This window comes from Myodes glareolus, chromosome 12 (assembly GCF_982192425.1).
Source record: "Myodes glareolus chromosome 12, mMyoGla1.1, whole genome shotgun sequence".
In the NCBI taxonomy this organism is placed as follows: Eukaryota; Metazoa; Chordata; class Mammalia; order Rodentia; family Cricetidae; genus Myodes; species Myodes glareolus.
This window is the reverse complement of record NC_142037.1, coordinates 31,363,279-31,384,683: the sequence shown is the minus strand read 5'-3', so window position 1 is coordinate 31,384,683 and position 21,405 is coordinate 31,363,279. Positions and strand designations below refer to the sequence as shown.

The following is a 21,405-nucleotide window of genomic DNA, read 5'->3' as shown; positions in this document are numbered from 1 at the left end:
GGTCAGACTTCTCTTTGACCTTGTCCCCACTGCTATAGCGCTTCTGAAGGTCACCTGTAACTGTGAACAGGTCTCTCTCCCCGCACTAGACGGAAACTCCTGGTGTGAATACTCAGTAGACATTTGCCGAAGGGACGAGCCCTCTTCAGTCCTGCGCAGTCTCCTCACTCATGTTTTCTTCCCGTTCTGATACAAGGGAGGGCGGCCAGTTCCCACCCCCCGGGAATCCCCTTATCTTCTCTGGCCTCTACTCTTTTTCAAGTCAGTTCTGTCCCGGTCCCTGGGCCCCCATCCCTGCCTGCCCTGAAGCCAGCTCTGCTCTGTCCCATCTTGATCTCCGAGTGCCTCCTTCACCTTTCTGCCATCTGCTTCAGGCCAGTTTTCCTGAGTGAATGTGGTATCTCTATACATTTTCAGTTGCTTTATATGAACTTTGCTCTCTCTCTCTCTCTCTCTCTCTCTCTCTCTCTCTCTGTGTGTGTGTGTGTGTGTGTGTGTGTGTGTGTGTGTGTGTGTAATTCTTTTCCATTTCCACGCAGAAATTACCAGATACCAGGAAGACAAGGAGAATGAATGAATTGGGGAAGAGCTACCCTGAATGAATGAGTGAGTAAATACCACAGAGAAATGGAGACACTTCTGCATCCAGGGTATTGGTCAGCATCAGGAAGCATGCCAAGGGCATGAGACAGAAGGGCTTGACTGGCAGGTCCAGAGCCTGTCCTGCACAAGTCTGAGCCCTGCTCAGAGCCACAGAGACAGGAAAGGACAGTCTTAGCTTGGCAAAGTGCAGACCAAAAGAGCAGATTTCCTAAAAGTAACTGAGACTTGCTGAGGAAGGAATTAGCACCTTCCACCCGAACTACTCAGGATAGACACCAGGGCCCAAGGAGATGTGAGCTAAGTCAAAGATGGTACAGAAGGATTGTTGTGCGGACTCAAGACCAGACAGGCCTTCCTCGTGTCCTGGACTTCCCTTACAAAGAAGGCCAGGGACCACTGGGCAGGTTCCTCTCAGCCTTATCTCCCCCTTATCTCCCTATCATGGGTCTAATAACTGACTCTTATAGGTTACTGTGTAAACTAAGAAATCGACACTTCCAGGATCTCTCTCCTGACTCCTAGAAAGAGTGAATATTAGCAGTGTTATGCAAGTGGCCCAGTTTTCTCTGGACCATGGTTTCCCTTCAGTCACATTGCTGCTGAGACATACAAGTTACACAAGGACTTTAGGTATAAGCATGGCTAACAACGCGCTATTATTTGCTCCCTGAGGAAACAACAGCCCCATCTCCTCAGGCCTGAGATAAGGTTGGCTTTTGATGTGACATTATTCTAAACAAATTCTCCAAGGCCCAGGTATAGGAGGATGGGATTCTACATACTTTAAGGAGCCCCTTCACCGTTTTTATTTTAAACAGAAGTAGCCAATGTCTCAGCAGCCACTGGAAAACTATCTGGAATTGCCCTCCATTGATCACTCATTCATTCTGTGGTGTGTGTGTGTGTATGCGTGTGTTCATGTGTGTTTGTGTGTATGCATGCGTGTTCATGTCTGTGTGCATACCCACATGTGCACAGAGGCCAAAGGTTCTGTCAGTCTGCACTTTTATCCTTGAGATAGGATGTTGCACTGAATCTGGATCTAGGCGCCAGCCTCAGTCACTGAGGCCTCAGTGATCCTCCTGTCCCCACCCCCACAGCAGCGGGGCTGCAGGGGCACACAGCCCACACTCAGCCTCTTTCATGGGTCCTCCATCAAGTGTTCTTAGTCACTGAGCCATCCCTTAGCCCTTGTCCATTTATTTTGAACTCAACATTGCTGTTACACATGTGCATGTGTGTGCATGTCCGTGTGTGCATGCGTGTGTGTGTGTGTGTGTGTGTGTGTGTGTGTGTGTCTGGCTTCCCTGAGACCCAGAACCCCCTTTACTTAAACAATAAAACACCCACAAAATATTAAGCATTTTCCAAGTTATCTGAACTTCCAATGATAACTATCAACTAACACTTTCTTGGAATTCACTCTACATTTGGCTGCGTAGTTTTTCCCATGTGAAATCAAACTGAGAAATTTTTTAAAAAGCAATCTGAGCTTATATACTGCCTAAAATTCATGCCCTGGGATTTAAACAAAACTTTACCTATACATATGTATATTTATCTTGCAAATAGGCCACATAGCAAGGTAAAACAAACGCCTGTCTTCCTTGAGACGTGCATATGAATCTTGTTTTTCACCTGGCCCAAATTTCCAAAAGTCAAACGTTTAATGGGATGATTGATGTGTAATGCCTGAGGGGAAAATAAAATTCTTTACTTCTCATCAAGAAAAACACCCAGAGATTTGGATTCTAGACCCAATGCAGCCATCATCTCAGCGGATTACCTTGGAGTCCCTCCTCTTCTCTGTGTCTGCTCAATGACCTGCAGTGGTGGGGCTGGGAATGGGACAGGAAGTGATTTGAAACCTCTCCAAACCCCCAAATCCCATGACTCCAGATTCAATATGGATAAATACTGGCAAGATTTTTGTTCCGAAAAATACCTGAACACTGAGTGCAAGCATGGTTCCTGGGAGTTTTCTATAATACTATGCACTGTCCACTAGCCAGTGAGAGGTGTCCATCTTGATGTTGTCATGAATACTGTTACTATAGCAACACTCCCGGTTGCAACTTTGGGTATTTGCACCGCAGGTGAACTTGAAGTATTTGGTAAAGGTTTCAAGTCTCTGGCAAAGGCACCAGTTACCAGAACTCAGCCTGGCAAGCTGACCCTGCATCACCAGCTCAGGGTTTTGAGGCTCTCTGGTACTGAGAACTTATACTTCCTACACCATAGGTCCTACAGCAGAGCTGCCCAGGGCCCAGGGAATGACTACAAAAGCCAGCCCTGGAAGTAGGCACTGTGCCTGTCAGAATTTCCACATTTTCTGAAAGATGAGCTGTGAGCATCTCCTCAGAGTTTGGGTCTCAGGGATATAACTAATACCTCAGGGACAGGAGGGCTGTGGAAACGCAGCAGGAGTCTCCAGATGACATGTCTTGTCCTGAAGCAACCTGGGAAGTGGAGGCTGTGGGAAGGCAACCCTGCTGTCTCATAGGCTCAGACCACAGTTCTGAACTGAGCCAAAGGTCCCATCAGCCTGGGCTTCTACCAGCATCTAGAGCTATGAGGGAGGAGAACACACTAGGAACTTTGGGGATTCCAGCTCTCCCATCCAAGACTCCACTCTCCCAAAACCGCAGCCTGACTTTTCATTCCTGATTCAGAAAGCCACCGCCCCAGTGTTCAGTTCTGGGTCTCTGACCCTGGGGAAGGTAAATGACAGCCTTCCGGATCTGTGGTTCTAGAATTCTTGTCTGTGCCCTTCCTCACGCTGGGAATAGCTTCCAGCTAGCCAAGCCCTTCGCCTTCCAGTTCCATAGTACATGGAGACCATTTCTGGGGTCTTTGAAGAGAAGCCAAGAGTTTTGTACAAGCTATGGCTTGGGCTTTCTAGTTGAACCCTGGGCTCCAGCCTGGGTATAGTCTTCCCAAGACAAGAAAGAAACTTTCCCTCCACTGGGAAACACATCCGGAGCTGATGTCAGTCCCTGGCCGGGCAGTCCATAGGTTATAAGGTTAAGTGGAGGGGCGTTCTTCCCCAGACTCTAACTGGGGAACCTCACTCCATCCAGCTTTATCTGCTACCAGCTCAGTCTCAGAGCCAAACCAGCACTGTCCGGGTAGATGGTGACCATGTTTGCTCACTTTACTGGCTGTGACCTCCGTTTGGGTTCTCAAGTCAGCTAAGAGAATATCTGGCAGACAGTTCCTGGTGAGACCCCTCTGGTATGTGGGCAACATTTCTGATCTCACTCTCAAAGGTCATCTTTCCACACAGTTCCTCCCTTCCTGCCCAACCCCACACAAGTTGTTTATTTCTCAGAACTAAATGCCACAGCCCAGTCCTTCTCAGCCACCCCAGCAGCGTTTTGTCACAATCACTCGACACTAAGCGCAGGAGTAGGCAGTACCCTAAAGACCACATTTGCTATCCCGTCCTTTGGGGGAGGTCGCCAGTAATGTTTCAGATTGTACGTTCCCAGCTCCAGTACCCAGGCCACAATCCTGAAGGCAATGCCCAGAGAACAGGTGCCCACAGACATGCTAACCCACCCATGAATATAGACTCAGAGCCAATGGCACCACGTACTGGATGTTCTATTCTTGTTTGGAACGTGGCTAGAAGAGTCTATGCGTTCTTCCCTGAGTCTCCCTGGAGCAGCACTTTGGGGGAAGATGGATCTCACAGACATGTGGCTCGGCTAGATCAGCCAGCTTGCAACAGATACAGAAAGGGTTCCAGCAGAGGTGCCCATTTCCATGTAAAATGGCGGAGTTTACCTGGGAATGTCTTTAGTCTCATGGCTCTGGAAGTAACAAAGGCGAAGACGGAAGAGGTCCCATTGAGCTGCTGCACTCTTCCCTGAGCATCGCATGGGCTGTTTCTGCAAGATCTGCAGCTGCGTTTTACCAAATGTCTCCAGTGATTTTAAGAAGACTGTCCGATTTGGTGTATGACATGGAATATTAATGGTTAATTCTTCATGGCCCTGAATCAGGCATCTGGACTCTGTCATACATGGACCAGCTCGGTCAGTTTTCACCATGGCTCTGAGAGGTCAGGGTCTGATTATCTCCACTGTATAGAGGAATAATGGAAGCCCAAAGATTGTATATAGGCAATTAGTGATGCTGTGGGGAGAAAACCTTCGCATCCTTTCTCACAACCCCAGCCCAACACCCCTAGGGTTTGTTGATGCCTATTGCTGAGCCAGTGGGGGCGAAAAGGAAAAAGGAAATGGAAAAAAGAAAAAAAGAAAAAGAAGAAGGGAGATTCTTTGATATTCAAGTTCCAGCACCTGACCCCTGACCGTATAGGGCTCCACTCTATCCCCAAAGAACTCAGTAACCCAGCAGAACTCCCTTACCATTTATCTCTCCTCTCTCTCCTTTCTCTCCCTTTGGGCCTCGGTCACCTGCAACAGAAGGAAACAGGCGTTAGGAGTGGAAACAAACCCGATTTGTTAGTGGGATGTTATCTTTGGATTTGCTAACCCACCGCCAGGGAAACGCTCAGGCAGCAGGTAGCAGGTAGCAGGCAGCAGCCACCAGAGGGCACTGTGGGGAAGATAATTATGTCTGCTTTGGTCCTGCAGGGAAAGAGCAAGAAGTCTACTACCCTCTCTAGTGAAAATACAAGAAAGCCCCAGCTACCACAGACCATCAAGGGAAGCCTGGAACGGGGCAGATGGGCAATGGAGCAAAGCTAGTAGTCAAAGTTGGAGAAAGTCACACCCAGTCACACTCCCACAACCGCAATAACGGAAGGGGACTGAGCTCCAGCTGTCTATGGAGACAGGTTATATGTCAGGCGTTTTTTCTGGTAGGGGAGATTGTAAAACACGAGGCAGAGTTTCCAAGGACTTGTGGAATTTCCTTTCCGGGGTTGGTTAAAAGATCAGAGCTTTCCCCAGCTTCCTCCTCTTTCAATAAAGCAGAATGTCCTGGCACTGCTCAGGGGCCCATAGAAAGGCAAGGGGGATTCTATTTTACCACTTTCCAGACATACATCTGCAAGTCAAAAGCCCACTGCATACTGTGGGTGAAGAGAGCAGATCAGAAAATGCCAAGGGAGAGAATTTACCGCCATCCTGGGTTTGAAACAAAACAAAGCAAAAGCAACCACATACATGGCGGAATACATTTAGGGAAACATCCAGCAGCGTGTGCTCCAAAGAGCTCACAGGGGTCACTCTGAAGAGTAAGAGCCAAAGGAGCCAAAGGAGAAAGGGCTTCCTATTTACTTTGCCCTTCATACATCTCTGTACTATCTAGTTGTTTTCCAGCAAGCATGGTCTATCTTTACAGTCTTTAAAAGTTACGTGTTTTCAAATTAGGATCACAAAAGAAAAAACCCAGTACTTTTTATCACCGATGAGTAGAATATGAATTTCCAATGATCTAAGAACGGGAGACCTCCCAGACGCAAAGTGGGAATGATGAGCAGTACTAGGTTATCCTGGTAATAAGTGAAGCATGGGCATCTGTGCAAGGAACATCAGTTATCCTTGTCTTCTGCAGTGATAAAGGGAGGTCTGCTGATCTATCTATCTATCTATCTATCTATCTATCTATCTATCTATCTATCTATCTTCTATCTATCTATCTATCCATCTATCATCTATCTATCTGTCTATCATCTATCTATCTATCTATCTATCTATCTATTATTTATCTATCTATCATCTATCTATCTATCATCTATCTATCATCTATCTATCTATCCATCCATCTATCTATCTGTCTATCTATCTATCCATCTATCTATCTATCAATCATCTATCATCTATCTTTTATCATCTGTTTATCTATCATCTATCTTTCTATCAATCCATCTATCTGAGGATGGTTTCTCCATGTAGCTCTGGCTGTCCTGGAGCTCACCATATAGATCACAGTGGCCTTGGAATCACAGAGATCCACCGGTCTCTGCTTCCCAAGTGCTGGGATTAAAGGAGGGCATCACCACACCTGGCCAACCTGACAATCCTGAATGGAAAGGGAGTCATAGGGACGGACTCTGAAGTAGGTTCCCTTAAAAACGAGCAAGGGGAACAGTCAGAGAAAGAAGAAAGAAGCTATCAGAAGAAACAGTGCTGGCAAAGTCAACGTGAGAAGTGAAATAAATGGATATCCCATTCAGATACCCATAAGCATGCAGTAGGGGAAGCATGAAGAGTCTTGCAGGAGGCGGGGAGGCTGGTATGACTAGTGAGGAGGAGCGATATGGGCTTGCAATCTAGTTTTGTTCTGAGAGACCCCTCCCAAGCCTCCGTTGCTTATATCTCTGGGTTGAAACCTGTACACACACACACACACACACACACACACACACACACACAGCTTTGCTGAATGGCAGCTCCAGGCTGCAGTGAGCTTCAGTGTTACCTTTGAATCCGCGCAGGCCCATGGGACCTGTGGCCCCTAACTTCCCATCATCACCCTTGGGGCCAGGCAGTCCTGGGGTACCTCTCTCTCCAGGCAGACCTAGGGTGAGAAGAAACAAGGGTGGCGCTGCAGATTCAGAAAGTCCTTTAGATGCCAAAGCCTGGTTTAATAATTCATGCAACCTCGGTCTCCCATCGCCTCTGCATCTTCTTGTTTGCATCCTGCAGGTCAGCTCAGAGCATCCGTATATGCACCTTTGTCACCCTTCCCTGGCCCTTCATCCTTGAAGGCCTAGTAATGCTGTGAGTGGGTAGTAGTGCCAGTCCCATTCAGACACCCATACACAAGCTGGACTTCTAAATTCTGCACACATCTTTTGGATCACTTTCTGTGCGCCAGGGATAAAGAATCTCATTTAATCCTCATGACGGACATAAAGGTATTATTTCATCCATGCCACAAATAAGGAAACTGAGGCTCACAGATGGTAAGTCACTTGGGCACACAGCAAAGGGCTTTGGAAGCAGGATCTGAGTCTTGGTCTTTCTTACAGAAACGTCATGGTTGGTCAGCATCATGTCACACTTGAGGCTGAGGGGTTTGCTGGTCCTTGGGGAGGAGGGGATGCTATGGGGATGGCATTAGTGAGTGAGAGAAGGGTGAGGTAATGCCTCAACCTATTTAAAGAAAAACCAAACCAAACCAAACACTCCCTTTCTTTCCATAAACAGAGAACCAAAACTGTGAGGACGTCCACAAAGCCAATCAATGGGTGCATAGCCTGCTATCCTCCCATTAGGCCCTTTTGTGCTCCAGGTTCTTGGCCATCAGACCCTGTGGCCACAGCCTGTACTGAATGCACCATGGTGAGCCAGAATCAGCAAACACTTTTATGAGCAAGAGCCCAAGGACCCCAAGAGTCCTGACCCAAGTCTAGTCATCACTGCAGAACACAGCTCTCTTAATCAACGGCCTAATTGTTCTTTCCTGCTTGGACAGCAAGCTGCTTTTCATTGGGCCTTTTTTTCCACAGCACAAGAAACCTATCCCTGGGTTATTACCCCGGGGCTAATATCAAATGACTGGGAGAGGACAGTGGCCTCCCAAGGGTGTGAGGACGTCAAAGACATTGATGGAATGTCTTTCTTTCCCTTCTTGACACGATGCATCTGTTCCCAGGGTCTAAGAGTCCTGTGGCAACTGAGCTCCGAGCCTAAGGCAAGATGTGCCCAAAGCTCCCCACCCTATGATTCACTGGGCAGGAAAAGTGGCTCCGCTGTCCTGGGAACCTCAGGGCATCCTCGGCCATGGAACTGAGGACAGAACGGAGGTCAGGCTGGAGACCTCCCCTTCCAGGCCCTGTCTTCTCGTCTTTGTCTGTAATATACCTAGCGATTTGGCAGGAATAATTCCTAAAATAAATAACCGGAACCCTCCCCACGAGGCTTCTTCTCCTTGCATCATCCTGAAACCTCCTCACTCTGAGGAATGTCACATGTGACACTGGCTAGGCATGGATAGACTCACATGTTTGACAGAGTCCCCGATAAGAAACGCCTAAGACCACGAGCCAAAGGACAATACAGTCTTTCTAGAAGGTCCTAAATGCCTCACCCCATCTGCCACACAGCCATGGGGAATGGGATATCAGGAAGTGAGATGGGACAGGGGCGTGTCAGGCTCCTAGTAACATAGAACATCTTCTTATAGGGGCAGTGATTTAGGGGACTTGGGGACTCTGGTGAGTTCTTGCCTTAAGATCCTGGTACTTTTTAGGGGAAAGCATTTGGCCTGTTCTGTGGCTAGACTAACAACTACTTAGTCACCCGGTGGAAGAACACTAGAAGTTTATTATCCCTAGGAAGAGAGGTCAGGGATGGACTTGAACCCCCACCCCAGGTTCCTCCCAGGGTACCCCATTACCTCGCAGTCCAGGGAACCCAGGGGTGCCTGGCTTTCCCTCCTTTCCTTCATTGCCCTGGTCACCTTTGGGTCCTGGTGGCCCTGAAAGAGGACAACAAGATTAGAGGGTTAGAAAGCCAGGACATCAGCAGAGAAAGCAAACAATCCCTTCTAGACTAGAGGAAGAGCCAGGATTCTGCTTTGGAAGCATGGAGATGCCGGTTCTTCAGCTCTGGGGGGCATCAGGGGAGGTTTCTTGAAATCTCAAGAAGAAACAGGTACTAGCTAAGTAAAGAAGGGGGGACGGTATTCGGGGTTATTGATACCCCTCTCAAATCCATATGTTGAAGTTCTTGTGGTTTGGAAAGGCGGGGCTGTAAGAGGGGACTGGGTTTATATGGGGTCACGAGGATGGGACCTTTCTCAATATGATTAGTGGCTTTATAAAGGAGGAAAGTCAGCTATGGTAGAGCATACCTGTAGCCCCAGCACTTACCCAGGAGGCAGAGGCAGGAGGATGGTGAGCTTAGGGCCAGCCTGGGCTATATCATAAGCTCCCGTCTCCTGTCTGGAGCTTGGCACTAGCGCTCATGTATGCCTTTCCTCTGCCTTCATTCCTGTCCCCCACATCTCTCTCACTCTCTGCCCAGACTAGGATACAAGAAGCAAGAAGCCACATATACACCAGGAAAGGAAGCCCTCAACTGAACCCAGCTATGTTAGTACCCTGAACTCAGTCTCCTAACTTCCAGAACGGAAAAGAAAGAAATGCCTGTGGTCTAAGCCCCCTCAGCCTCCATTTCAGTGGTCAGGGCTGACCAAGCCAGCGTGAAGAAGAAGAGTTCTGTGAAGAGGAAGCAATCCCTACAGGGGCTTAAGGCAAAGATACAGCTATGTAAGCTATGGTGAATCTAACAGCAGGGGCTCGGTGGGCTGGGAAAGTGGGGGTACTGGGAGCCTAGGCATTGGATTTGACCCTGACCGGGGAGTACTAGAAGCCTTGGAAGGGATCCAGTGGGAGAGCCACATTAGATCTGCATACAAGGAAGGGAGGAAGATGGCTGGGCTGTGTGTGAAAGAGAGATGGTACAGGGGGAAGGTGAGAGGGGTAGGGAGGCAGGGAGGCAGGGAGGCAGGGAGGCAGGGAGGCAGGGAGGCAGGGAGGCAGGGAGGCAGGGAGGCAGGGAGGCAGGGGCTGTGGTCTATTTAGGTAGAAGGTGGAAGAACCGTGGGTTAGGAAAGTGGCCATCCGAGACATGGGAGAACGGCCAGCCTGTTTAGAAAGTAGGATGGCTTTTGGCTCCCCCTGGGGAAGCAGTGGAGGAGGCCAGGCTAAGCTCAGGTTTCCAGCTTGGCACCTAACTGGAGGATAAATTTCTAACGGCTTGTGAGTGGGGCTTCCTTCCAGGAGAGGCTGCAGTGTGGCAGAGACTTGAGTATACGTGACTGAATTCAGCCTCCATGCCTGTGCCCCGTATGGAAGTTCCTTGTCTGAGGCCACACAGGCAGCCAGCTGGTGAAGGAGCCTTGCTCTTGGTCCAAGTCTGCCTGGCACTCATCCCTTCTGCCACACCCACGAGACCAGGCATCTCGCCCGTCCCACCTTCCTGTCACTCATTCTGACACCTGCTGTTCCCAGGCTGATGAGCACAGAAGCCCCCCATCCCCTGTCAACTCCATACGTCTGCGAGCTGGGTATGCTTCTTGCTGCTTTGCTGGTGACCCTATCTTGGTCCCATAGTTCCTGCTGGAAAAGCACATGCTGGAGAAGCAGACCCGGGGTGTTTAGATGCAGCCCTCACACAGCCTTGCCCTGTGGGTCTCTCTTTTCTGCTTCCCAAAGGCATCCTGAAAACCTGTCCCTGCTGTGGGAGCCCAGACTGCAAACACTCACGTCTTGCTCTACTGACTGAATAGTGCTCTCAATGCATCTGTCCCCAGAACCTCCGCCCCTTCCTTAGGACACTGGGTTTCCATGGATGTGATTAGTTGAGGTCATCCTGGAGTGGGATGAACCCTAATCTTGTGACCAGAGACACGGGACAACAGAGGCAGAAATGGGATGGGAAAGAGGCATCTGCTGACCAAGACTGCCCTGGTCACCAGAAGTTCAGAAGACACAGGGAGGACCCTCCCTCTGAGTTTCAGAGCCATGAGACCCTATAGATGCCTTGGTTAAAGACTTGTAACCTCTAGACAATAAGCTGCTATTTTTAGCCCCAGTCTGTGGTATTCTCCCTGGAAACCAAAACATGTAGGCCCACAGCAGACCAGGGTCTTGCACAATCGATATTTGACAAACGAATGAGTATATGAGATCACAGGGTGTTAATACATACAAAACAACACGGCAGCCAAGATCGAGATGTACTGATACATTCCAAAAGTTGGCACTGTCCTCAGCCCTTAACCGAAGCTGACAGCTATTTAACAACTCAATAGCATGAGAGCAGGGAAAAAGCAGTCAACATTTTTTTTTTTTTAATTCACGAGTTACACAAAGCATTCAAGGAAAGCTGGAGGTTTTAGGCGTCATCTTATTTTTGACCCCAATTCTCAGATAACAGGATCGAGACATGAAACCTGTTTTTACCAAGAACTATACGCCCAGTAAAAGGCAGAGCTAAGATTCAAATGAGCTCCATCACCCCATACCCATATCCATTCTGAATCCAGAACTCTCCCCTCCAGGTCAAATTCAGCCGCAGAGGAAACTCAGCCCTGATCTCTGTTGCTAAATCCCCACCCACCCCATACACTTCACCCTACTTCACTCTCCGTCTCTCCCTGCCAGGGAGCCTGGGCTCTGAGAACTGGACCCTCTACAGCTGTGCCAACCCACAGCTGCCATTCTGCTGCTGGGCAGTATATGTGGTTACAACCTCAGTTGTGGCCAGCCTTGCCCATGTGAGCCTTTTTACTTCACTGATTCTTATAGTCGCGTGTCTTGGTTTCTGTTTTCTGAGATAGATCACAGCGTGGAGGGGTTTGGGACAAGGTCTGTCTACCATCTGAACCCACAAGGACCCTACCACTGACTGCTCTACCTCAGTTTCCCAAAGCTACAGGGCCCTGCGCATCTACTCTTCCACAACATAAGAGCAGGGTGTCCCCTTCCTCATTCAAGACATCCTGAATGAAGAAAAGGACAGGGCAGAGGCTGCCAGCTCCATTACAGAGCCAGGAGAACAGCACCTCCAAGAAGTTCAGAGGCAGCCCTGCTGGAGAGACCCTCACGGGCAATGGGGACAGAATGTATTAATCTATCTACTATCCTTCTCAGAGTATCCTGCATCCACTTTGAAGAAGGTGGAAGGGTCATATAGCCCACCTAGGATCTGAACGCGTACCCCAGTTCTCCTAGAGCAGATATACACTTGTCTTACAAGTGGCCCCATTCACAGCAATGGTCCACTTCTATTAACTGGACGCCAGAGTCCCCTTGGCAGACCTAGAATCCAGCACCCCCCCCCCCACACACACACCTCTTAACTCCACAGACCAAGGAGGGCTCCCTCCTCCATCCACTAGATGCTGTTTTCTATCGAAAACACAGCAGCTGCCAGATGAAGCTGCTTTGAAAACTTGTTTTCATTAATTAAGAGGTGCTTTCTACATCTGGCTTGACATTTGACTTAGATAAGCCATTTCCCCTCTCAGGGCTGTGTGATTCTCCGCTATGATACAGGAGGATTAGACCAGATGATTTTAGAGGCCTATTCCCATTCCAAAGAATTTTAGAAGGCTTGCCTTTTAGCCATCTGCATGTGGCTGGGTGGCCTGCCTCAAGGCTTGCTGTACCAATGTTTTCTGGCATGTCTCCCCTCTCTGACTTTCTTTTCTCCTCCAGGGATATCACCGTCTCTGATAAGCTAAGTTCTCTGTGCCTTTAAATCCCACAGACAGATTTTGACAGACCTCCTTGATGCTGAAAATCGAAAGCAGAAGAAAAAAGCAATGCTCTGCTGAATGTCCACAAAGGTGAACTGAGGTTAGAAGCCACAGAAAATGGCACAGCAAAGCGAGAGAATGAAAACCCTTTGGGGGAAAGCTCAAGAACCGTGTAAATGCTCTCATCTTTGAAAAATACATGCACTTGAGTATTTGTGGATTCTGAGCCAGAGAGGAGCAAAGGGGAGGGTGTTGTATATGTGTCTGCCTATATGGGTGCATATATGTGAGTTATGCATGTAGGTGTGTGTGTGTGTGTGTGTGTGTGTGTACCCATGCGTTATGCATTCACGTATGTGTGTCTGTTCATATGTGTACATATATACTGAATTATGTATGTCAGTGTTTGTGCATATGAACATGTGTATGCTCCTGAGTTATGTACAGAGGTGTCTATACGTGTGCTTGTGCATGTATATGCCTATGTATATACATGTGAGTTAGGTATGTAGTTGTCTGTATGTATGTATAAACACATGTGAGTTATGTATGCAGGTATCTGTGTTTGTGAATGTGTCTGTGCATGTGTGTGTGCATGTGAGTTATACATTCAAGTGTGTTATGTGTTTATATGTATATATAAGCATGTATGTATACATGTGCACATGAATGTGTCCATGTGGGTTTAGAGAAAATTAAACTAGAGAGGAATGTGACAGAATTATGACAGGAAGCCACTCCACCAGCAGTATAGAAAAGCATGGAAGCATACAAGAACACTCTGGATATGTACTGCTGAAGGCCTCCAGGGTGATTATAGCCTCTTGTGGTCACTCAAGACTTGTGGTCAAGCTCAGAGGATTGACCACAGCATGATGAGAAGAGGACTCAGGGCTGAAAGTGAACTGGAGAGATGCAGATGGTTCTGTCTACCTCTGTAAGGGAGTGCAAGGTTGACCGGGCCAGAGGGAATCCTCCAGAGAGCATACCAGGAGCCATCGAAGCCTGGCTCACACAGGCCAGAACCCACACTGGACTCTAGTTCCGTCTCACCCTGCAACCTGGGCAGGCTATTGAAGCTTCCTGGGTCTCACTGCCCTTGCCAACACACAACGTGACAGTGACACATCCCCCAGAGAGGTGCCGCTCTTGAGAGACGCTGTCTGGCATGCCCTTGGTATACCCACATGCAGAAGGTGTATTTAAGAGGATAGTTTCAGTTGGACTGACTACTAGACCAATCAGGATTTCATGAAGCCCACAGCCCTGACAAGGGAGAGACTGGTTTATCAGAAAAGAGCAGAATTAGGTCTCTACGCTAACAGTTGTTGGGTGTGCTGGCTAGTTTATTTATGTCAGTTTGAGACAGCTAGAATTGTAGGAGAGAAGGGAATCTCAACTGAGAAAAATGCCTCCACCAGATCAAACTGTAGACCAGCCCATAGGGCTTGTGGGTGGTATAATCCCAGTGTTGGTGGGTTGGGAATCTGTAAGAAAGCCGGCTAACCAAGCCATGGAGAGCAAGATAATAAGCAGCACCCCTCCATGGCCTCTGCATCGGCTCCTGCCTCCAGGTTCCTGCTCTGTTTTAGTTCTTGCCCTGACTTCCTTCAATAATGAACTATGATGTGGAAGTGTAAACCAAATGAATTTCCCCAGTTTGCTTTTGGCCATGGTGTTTCATCGAAGCAATAATAACCCATTCATTAATAACTTCATTCATTCATAGACAGGGTCTTCTTGTATAGACCAGGCTGGCCTCCACCTGTTGGTCTTCCCACCTCCCTCTCCTGAGTGCTTACTTCCAGGCATGTGCCAGCACACACAATCAATTGTCTTTAAGAAATGAATCAAATGTACTCTACCTGGGCAAACAACATATATTTTCTAACAGCCTATTAAGCCAAGTTCAAGTGTAGATTTCTCCAGTCCTCGGAGTTACATGTTTTGGGGAAAACGTCCCAGAGTCATATGGTGTAAGACTTAAGGTGAGGGTGTAAGTTTAAACTCATTTTGGAATGGGTCCTTGGGAAGAGCTTTGGAGGGGGATCCCTGAGCAGAAAGGGCAGGCAGGAATCACTATGGGCTGGGTTGGGTCACTCAAGTACCTTTGGCAAGGGTGATGTTCCTCAAGGCAATGGAGTGTTCCCAGTCCTTGAGACGCAGGTCCTCCGTCACTACGTTGAGCATGGCCAGTTCTTGCTTAAGCTGCATCTCCATGTCCATGTGCACCAGCCTCATGCGGCGTGTGTCCGCGCTGGCATTGCTCACCAGTACCTGCAGGTCCTGCAGCCGCGTGCTGTGCAGGGCCACGTCGTAGGACAGGCTGTGGTTGAGGCCACGCAGTGCCCCGCCTACATCGGCCAGCTCCTCGCTCAGGACGCCAACCCTGTGCACCAGCCCGTCCAGCAGGCCCTTGTGTCGCTGCAGCAGCAGCTGGCTGCGATTGCTCTCCACCTGCAGCTGGTAGAGTTCCAACTGCGCAGAGTCACTCTGCTGTCCTGTGCGGTCACGCAGCAGGGCCACCGCCTGCTCCGTCTGTGCCGCCTGCGCGTGTAGCCCCCACAGCGTACCCTCCAGCCGCTGCACCAAGCCTGCCAGGGCCAAGAGCGAGTCTGTCTGGTTCTGCAGCGCATCCTGAACTTTCCACACTTGTTCCGTCAGGTCCGTCTGCAGCGGAGCCTGCAGCAGCCGGAGCTGCATGTCCCGGAAGCTCTCATTCAGCTGGTTTACATTCCGAGTCAGCGCTTTCAAGTCATCGGGGGAGCTTCGAGGCCTGGACACTGTAGAGGAGGTGAGAAATGAGAAGGACTTGGGTAGGGAGGTCCAGATAACAGCAGGCAAATCTATGGCATGCAATAGGTGCTCAATAAAAAGTGAATGAAAGGGAGGGATGGCTGATACTGAGTGTTTCAGCAGATCTCAGGCACTGGGCTAACAGTGGTCCCCAAACATATCTGCCACTATAATCATTTGCAGATATTGCTGATGTCAGGTAGGATATAAACTTTGGAACTTTAAAAGATTCCCAGTAACTCTAGATTGGAGCCTAATTTGTGCTCTGCTGCACAAATACACACACTGTGTGTTAGGTAATAGGAAATGGCAGGGTTTTACTACTGGATAGATGTTGGATATGGACAGTTCTGTGGAACTCAACTGAAGATATTGGTTATTTTCTCCAACGCTCAGGGGACGTCCTGGAAGAGGGGACGGAAAGAATGTCACTTCAGGAGGAAGGGTTGGTGTACAAGGATGTCTGCCGAGTATGACAGCGCCTTTGTACTCAGGAATCTACAGAACTACACAAGACTGGCCTGCCAACATTCTGTCCTAGAGGAGAGAGGGCTCCACGAGGTCCCATCCTCCTTGAAGATCTAGTGGCAGTTAATGGTTGCTGGAGAAAGGAGATGCTTTCTTCAATGATGTGACCTCTGGTTAGTTGTCCACACTCCTCTAAATACTGCTCACCATGCTCTTGTAAGCCACTCTAATTGAACTTGGTTTTACACACACACACACACACACACACACACACACACTTAGAGAAAGAGTATATTGTCTTATGATTCCTTCCACCTCAGGAAGTTGTACCAGCAATTGTCTAAAGTTCTCCCCGTTCACCTACAGGAACTTAATAACCTAATTGCCAGTGATAACATTAAGAGATGGGACCCTTTGGAGGTGACTAGGTCATGTGGGTAGAATACAATCTCACAAATATGATTATGACTTATACATGAAGCTCAAGGAAGCTGTCCACCCTATCTCCATAGCAGGCCGTACAAGAGGTGCCATCAGGTATTGTATCATCTGGGGCCTTGATCCTGGACTCCCAGCCTCCAGAACCACGAGCAAGAAATTTCTGCCATTCATAAATTATCCAGTTTAAGGAGTTTCATTATAGTGGCTCAAACAGACTAAGCCCATCCCATTGGACCTCCTTTTACAGCTAGACCTGTTAATATGATCCATGGTAGCATAGCAAATCCTACCCCAGTGGGGTAGCCCAGAACTGGACTTTCCTCTATGCCTTCCTGGAGCTGCTTAAAGCAATCCCATCAGGCAAAGGCAGAGTCAGGCTGACAGGTATGGTGCCAGTTTGTGGCTTACTCTGTTCAAGGTCCCACCTTGTTCTACTGTAGCAACAACACCCAAGGGTGTGTGTGGGGGCACAGTCAGATCTGTTCCTTCCCATTCTCTGCCCCCTCCCACCATTTTAGGTTCTCTATGTTCATCCCCAGCAAAATGAACCGCTCCTGCCCCTCCCAATATTTCCCGGTGGATAGCGGTCCTTTCCCTGGCTGTGAAATATCCTAAGAGGAGAAATCGTCTTCACTAGATTCTAGCTTCGCGGTGTCTCCTGGGAGCTTCTGCAAACTGGGTGCCGAAGTATCGAGGGACCGCAGCTCTGCTTTGTAGAGTCGGGAAAGGAAACCAGCGGCTATGGTGGGACTGGGGCAAGAAGGTGCTAATTCTGCTTTGGAAATCTTGAAAACCAGAGGACCAGGAACTTAGTGCACAGCTTAGTCCAACAAGAACGCAGGCATACAACTTCTCTTTGAGGACTCTGGATTGGGAAGGGCTAGGAGACAGGAGGGGTATCGCGGGGCATGTTTATATTCTGTATTATAGAGACACATTTGCACTCCCTGTTGTCAAAAGGAAGCAGCCCATACACGGAGTACTAGCTCAGCGTCCACATACTGTTGGGAGTTTGTTTGTTCGGAGATACCTCCCCACCTCAGCCCAGACACCCTTGGAGAAATACAAAGCAAAACCAGCAAAAGCTAACTCGACTCACCATTTCTAGAAGTTTTTGAGCCCACACAGCCACAGAATGAGGGGGAGAACACAAGGAATAAGGAGAGAGACACAGACATCACGAGTCTCAGATACGTGGCTGACACCTGAGCAGAGGGGCAAGCAGAGGGTGACACCTGAGCCCTAGAAGGATTAACCGGCTTTGCTCTGTTTTCTCCCTATAGGATCTTCTGACCGAAAAAGAGATGAAGTGAAGATATCTAGGGTACATCAGTCCGCTGTCTGCGCAGATTGCTAGCACTGTGAGTAAAAAGCAATGTGAAGATTCAGTTCCCGTCTCTGATTCGGAGCTCACAAGTATCACGAACAGAATTCTGGCTGCGGAAGCGGAAAGAGGAAATTGGATGGTGAGAGCTCTTGGGTCCCGTGACCTGTGGCTGTACTCCTTTTGGGATGTCCCTGGAATCACACAGCACTTGTGGTGAGCACAAGTCACTTTAGATAAGGTTCTGCGGTGTGGAGCTGAGTGAAGCTGTGGATGCCTGCTTCAACTTTCCCCCTTGGCTTTGACCACGAAAGTCGCTCTGCCAAGCACTCGCTCAGCCTCCCCACTGTCACTTAGTTATAAATATTGGAATATTTTGCATTCTGTTCATATTTGAATTGGCCATGCCGGAGTTTCTATCCATGGATTTTTTCCTTTGGTAGAATGTAGAACCCATGCATTTCCTGACAGGGTGGCCCTTTAGAATTTCAAAGAAATGCATTGTCCCTTTACTATATGGGTCTTTTCTGCTTAAAATCTACACTTCCCTCATTCATTTGCTCAAGGCTAGGCTTAGCCGCCAGACATTCTGGCTGCCTTCTGTACTTACTCTAGCTTGTCAATCACACCTTGATTGACAACTTTGATTGACAAACTAGTTTGAACAAAAGTATGGACAGATGGAGCCTAGCAGAAGGATCAGTTCCTTTATTTTGGACAAGGGACTTCTGGTGAGGTGGCCCAAGCCAGGCATGGTTAGCCCCTCTGGGCTCTGCAGCCACTGAATGGATCCCCACAGTCTCTAGTAAACGAGATGTTTCCCCGTTCTACTGATGAAGAGACCAAGGTCAGGAGGTGCAATGGCCATGAATGACATGCCTCCTGACTCCTGTTCCCATGGTCCACACCACTGTCGCCCTCTGGAAGGTGACTACAGAGTTGTCAATATAAAAGCAGCTTCCAGGGGAAGGAATGAACCCATGAGCAGCCACAGCCAGGAGTCCACAGGACTGTGAGCTGAAGGGATCACAGCAGGACAGTGTGTCTGCACTGCATGCCCCCCCCGCACATGCCCACCTCCCACAAGCCCCCCCACATGCCCCCCCACACACACATGGGGTGTGGCACTGAGACAGGGCAGGTGGAGAACAGAGATTCCAGTACTTCTCATCAGTCCCTGCTGAGGACACCCCAGAGCTCGGGCAAACCTCAGTCCATCAGAGGTAGGAAGGCCACCCTGAGGTGTGAGCATTCATTCTGCTTCTGATGTGTGACTGGGAGTGACTGGGAGAAAGAGTGCCAGTCCCTTGGTTGAAGTTGCAGGTGCGTTTAAGGTCATATTTGCCCAGAGTCCAGGCAGTGAGCCAAGCAATTCTTTTTCCTCTCCCTCCTTCCCAGCCCTGAAAGCCCCAGGCTCTGCCCATTGGACCCTTCTCTGGTATCCTGAGGCTCTAGGTCTTCCTCTTTGTTCAGGGAATGAAGCTAAACCTGTGTCCATATAGGAACAACTGACAAGTACCTTCTCCAATCCCAGGGAATCCCTGGGAGTCATTGATCCTTGTACAGACAATCAGAATACAAATCCAAATTAGAAAGAAACTCCTCCCCAAGCCCACACCCTCCTTCAAGGCTCCTCCCCAAGCCACAAGCCACACCCTCCTCAAAGCTCCTCCCAAGCCACACCCATTCAAGGCTCCTCCCAAGCCACACCCTCCTTCAAGGCTCCTCCCCAAGCTCACACCCTCCTTCAAGGCTCCTCCCCAAGTCTCCTTAAAGGCTCCTCCCCAAGTCTCCTTCAAAGCTCCTCCCCAAGTCTCTTTCAAGGCTCCTCCCCAAGCCCACACCCTCCAAGGCTCCTCCCACAGCCCACACCCTCCATCAAAGCACCATTTGCTTTGCTCTCCCAGCTCCATCCATTTGCATACTCAGGCTTTACAATGCCACTTCTGCAGAGTTCTCCATTTAATATTATAATTATAATTATTTCACAACAATTTTGCCATCTTTCTTTTATTCTCTTATAATTTTGTTGACTGCAAAGAGATTTTGGAGGGGACACACTATTATCCCAGCAAATAAAAGCAGACATATTTTCCTTTTTTTCTTTCCTTTTCTTTCTTTCTTTCTTTCTTTCTTTCTTTCTTTCTTTCTTTCTTTCTTTTTTCTTTCTCCCTTTCTCCCTTTCTCTCATTTTCACTTAAGATTTTCATAACAATAATGTCTCAGAAGTTGGATAAGTAGGCCAAAAGATATATAGTTATTTTTATGACTTAAAAAAAAATCCCATAACCAGATGTGGTGGCTCACAACAAACACAAAGGAGATTGAGGTAGGAGGATTGTCACGAGTTTGAAGTCAGCCTAGGCTACATGATAAATTATAGGCCAGCCTGGGTTACAGACTGAGACCACCCTCCCCTCTGTCTCAAAAACTCAAACCAACCAAACAATAAAATCACAATCAAGGACGCTCCCAAATTATGCTAATTCATACTCACCGCGTAGATGTTTAAGAGTGTTTCATTACATCCCTGCTTCACTACGCTCCACAGTCCCCTATTGCTCATGTCACAGTTAGCACGTGGTACCTTGCTATCAGGATAATTCTGTTACAGAGCAGCCTTTTCAAGGTGATGTGCCTGTTGACTGGAATGGCCTAGCTAGTTTAGGTATGTAGACCAATCAAATCACTGTTTGTGAAGTCAGATATTTTCTGGGCCTCGACTCATGCTGGCCAAGCCTAGAGCAATGTCCTTCCTTTGGGACCATTTACGCACAGCGGAGTGAATTATCTCCTTCCAACAGTGTTCTCTGCTCATGACCCGTCCCCTCCCCCCTTTAATTCCTTCCAGATGGTTGCCGTCCTCAACAGGGAACAATTCTTCCTTGAGTGTGACTCTCTTAATTCGTGTTTATGCAAACAGCTCATTTATCTCCCTCCCTGGCATACCTCCTTTTAATGTGTTTTAATGATTTCTTCAACTTCTATGCTTTCACAAGTGGGAAAGTAAACCATAAACTAAAGACAACAGCCCACATCTCCCGCATCCTCACTGCGTGCCAAACACTCTTCTGAGTGTCTTCCATGCTAATACAAAGAATCTCAAAACCTCTAATACCATTAGCATCTTTGTGTTCCAAATGGGGAAACGGAGGCAAGCAGCGGGTAAGTCATGCACAAGATCACAGGACCAGGAGGCAGGAGAGAATGACTGGACTCTGAATATGTGGCTTCAGGGTCCCAAGTATGAGCATCTTTGCTCTGCAATGAGGGGCTGAACGTGGAGAACAAACTGTGGCAGACACACTGAGATGCCGAGTAAATATGAAAGACAGTGAGCTCCTTAGCATAAACCCAGGCTGGAGCTGGGGTTCCCAGTAGGAATCACACAGCCATTTAACTTCAGAACCTGACTTGTTATTGATTGCTGGGTCCTACTTGATGAATTAATGCATATTTTGTGACAATATATAACCAGTGTATGCACGAATGCCTGCCTCAGGCTGCAGGAGGATCAGGGTCTTTTTTAAAAATATTTATTTATCTATTATGTATACAACATTCCTTTCATGTATGCCCGCACG

At 48.4% G+C, this 21,405-nt stretch overlaps 1 protein-coding gene across 2 annotated transcripts in view; it reads right to left on the bottom strand.

The window, feature by feature from the left end:
* Scara5 (scavenger receptor class A member 5) overlaps positions 1 to 21,405 on the bottom strand; it is a 95,454-nt gene that overhangs the window by 18,508 nt on the left and 55,541 nt on the right. For both annotated transcript variants that reach the window (XM_085698659.2, XM_048421974.3), the window contains exons 4-7: positions 14,901 to 15,575; positions 8,923 to 9,003; positions 7,000 to 7,098; positions 4,980 to 5,027 (exon numbers count right to left, since the gene is read on the bottom strand). In XM_085698659.2, coding sequence (XP_085554785.1) covers positions 4,980 to 5,027; positions 7,000 to 7,098; positions 8,923 to 9,003; positions 14,901 to 15,575 — 903 coding nt within the window. The remainder of the gene's footprint in view (positions 1 to 4,979; positions 5,028 to 6,999; positions 7,099 to 8,922; positions 9,004 to 14,900; positions 15,576 to 21,405) is intronic.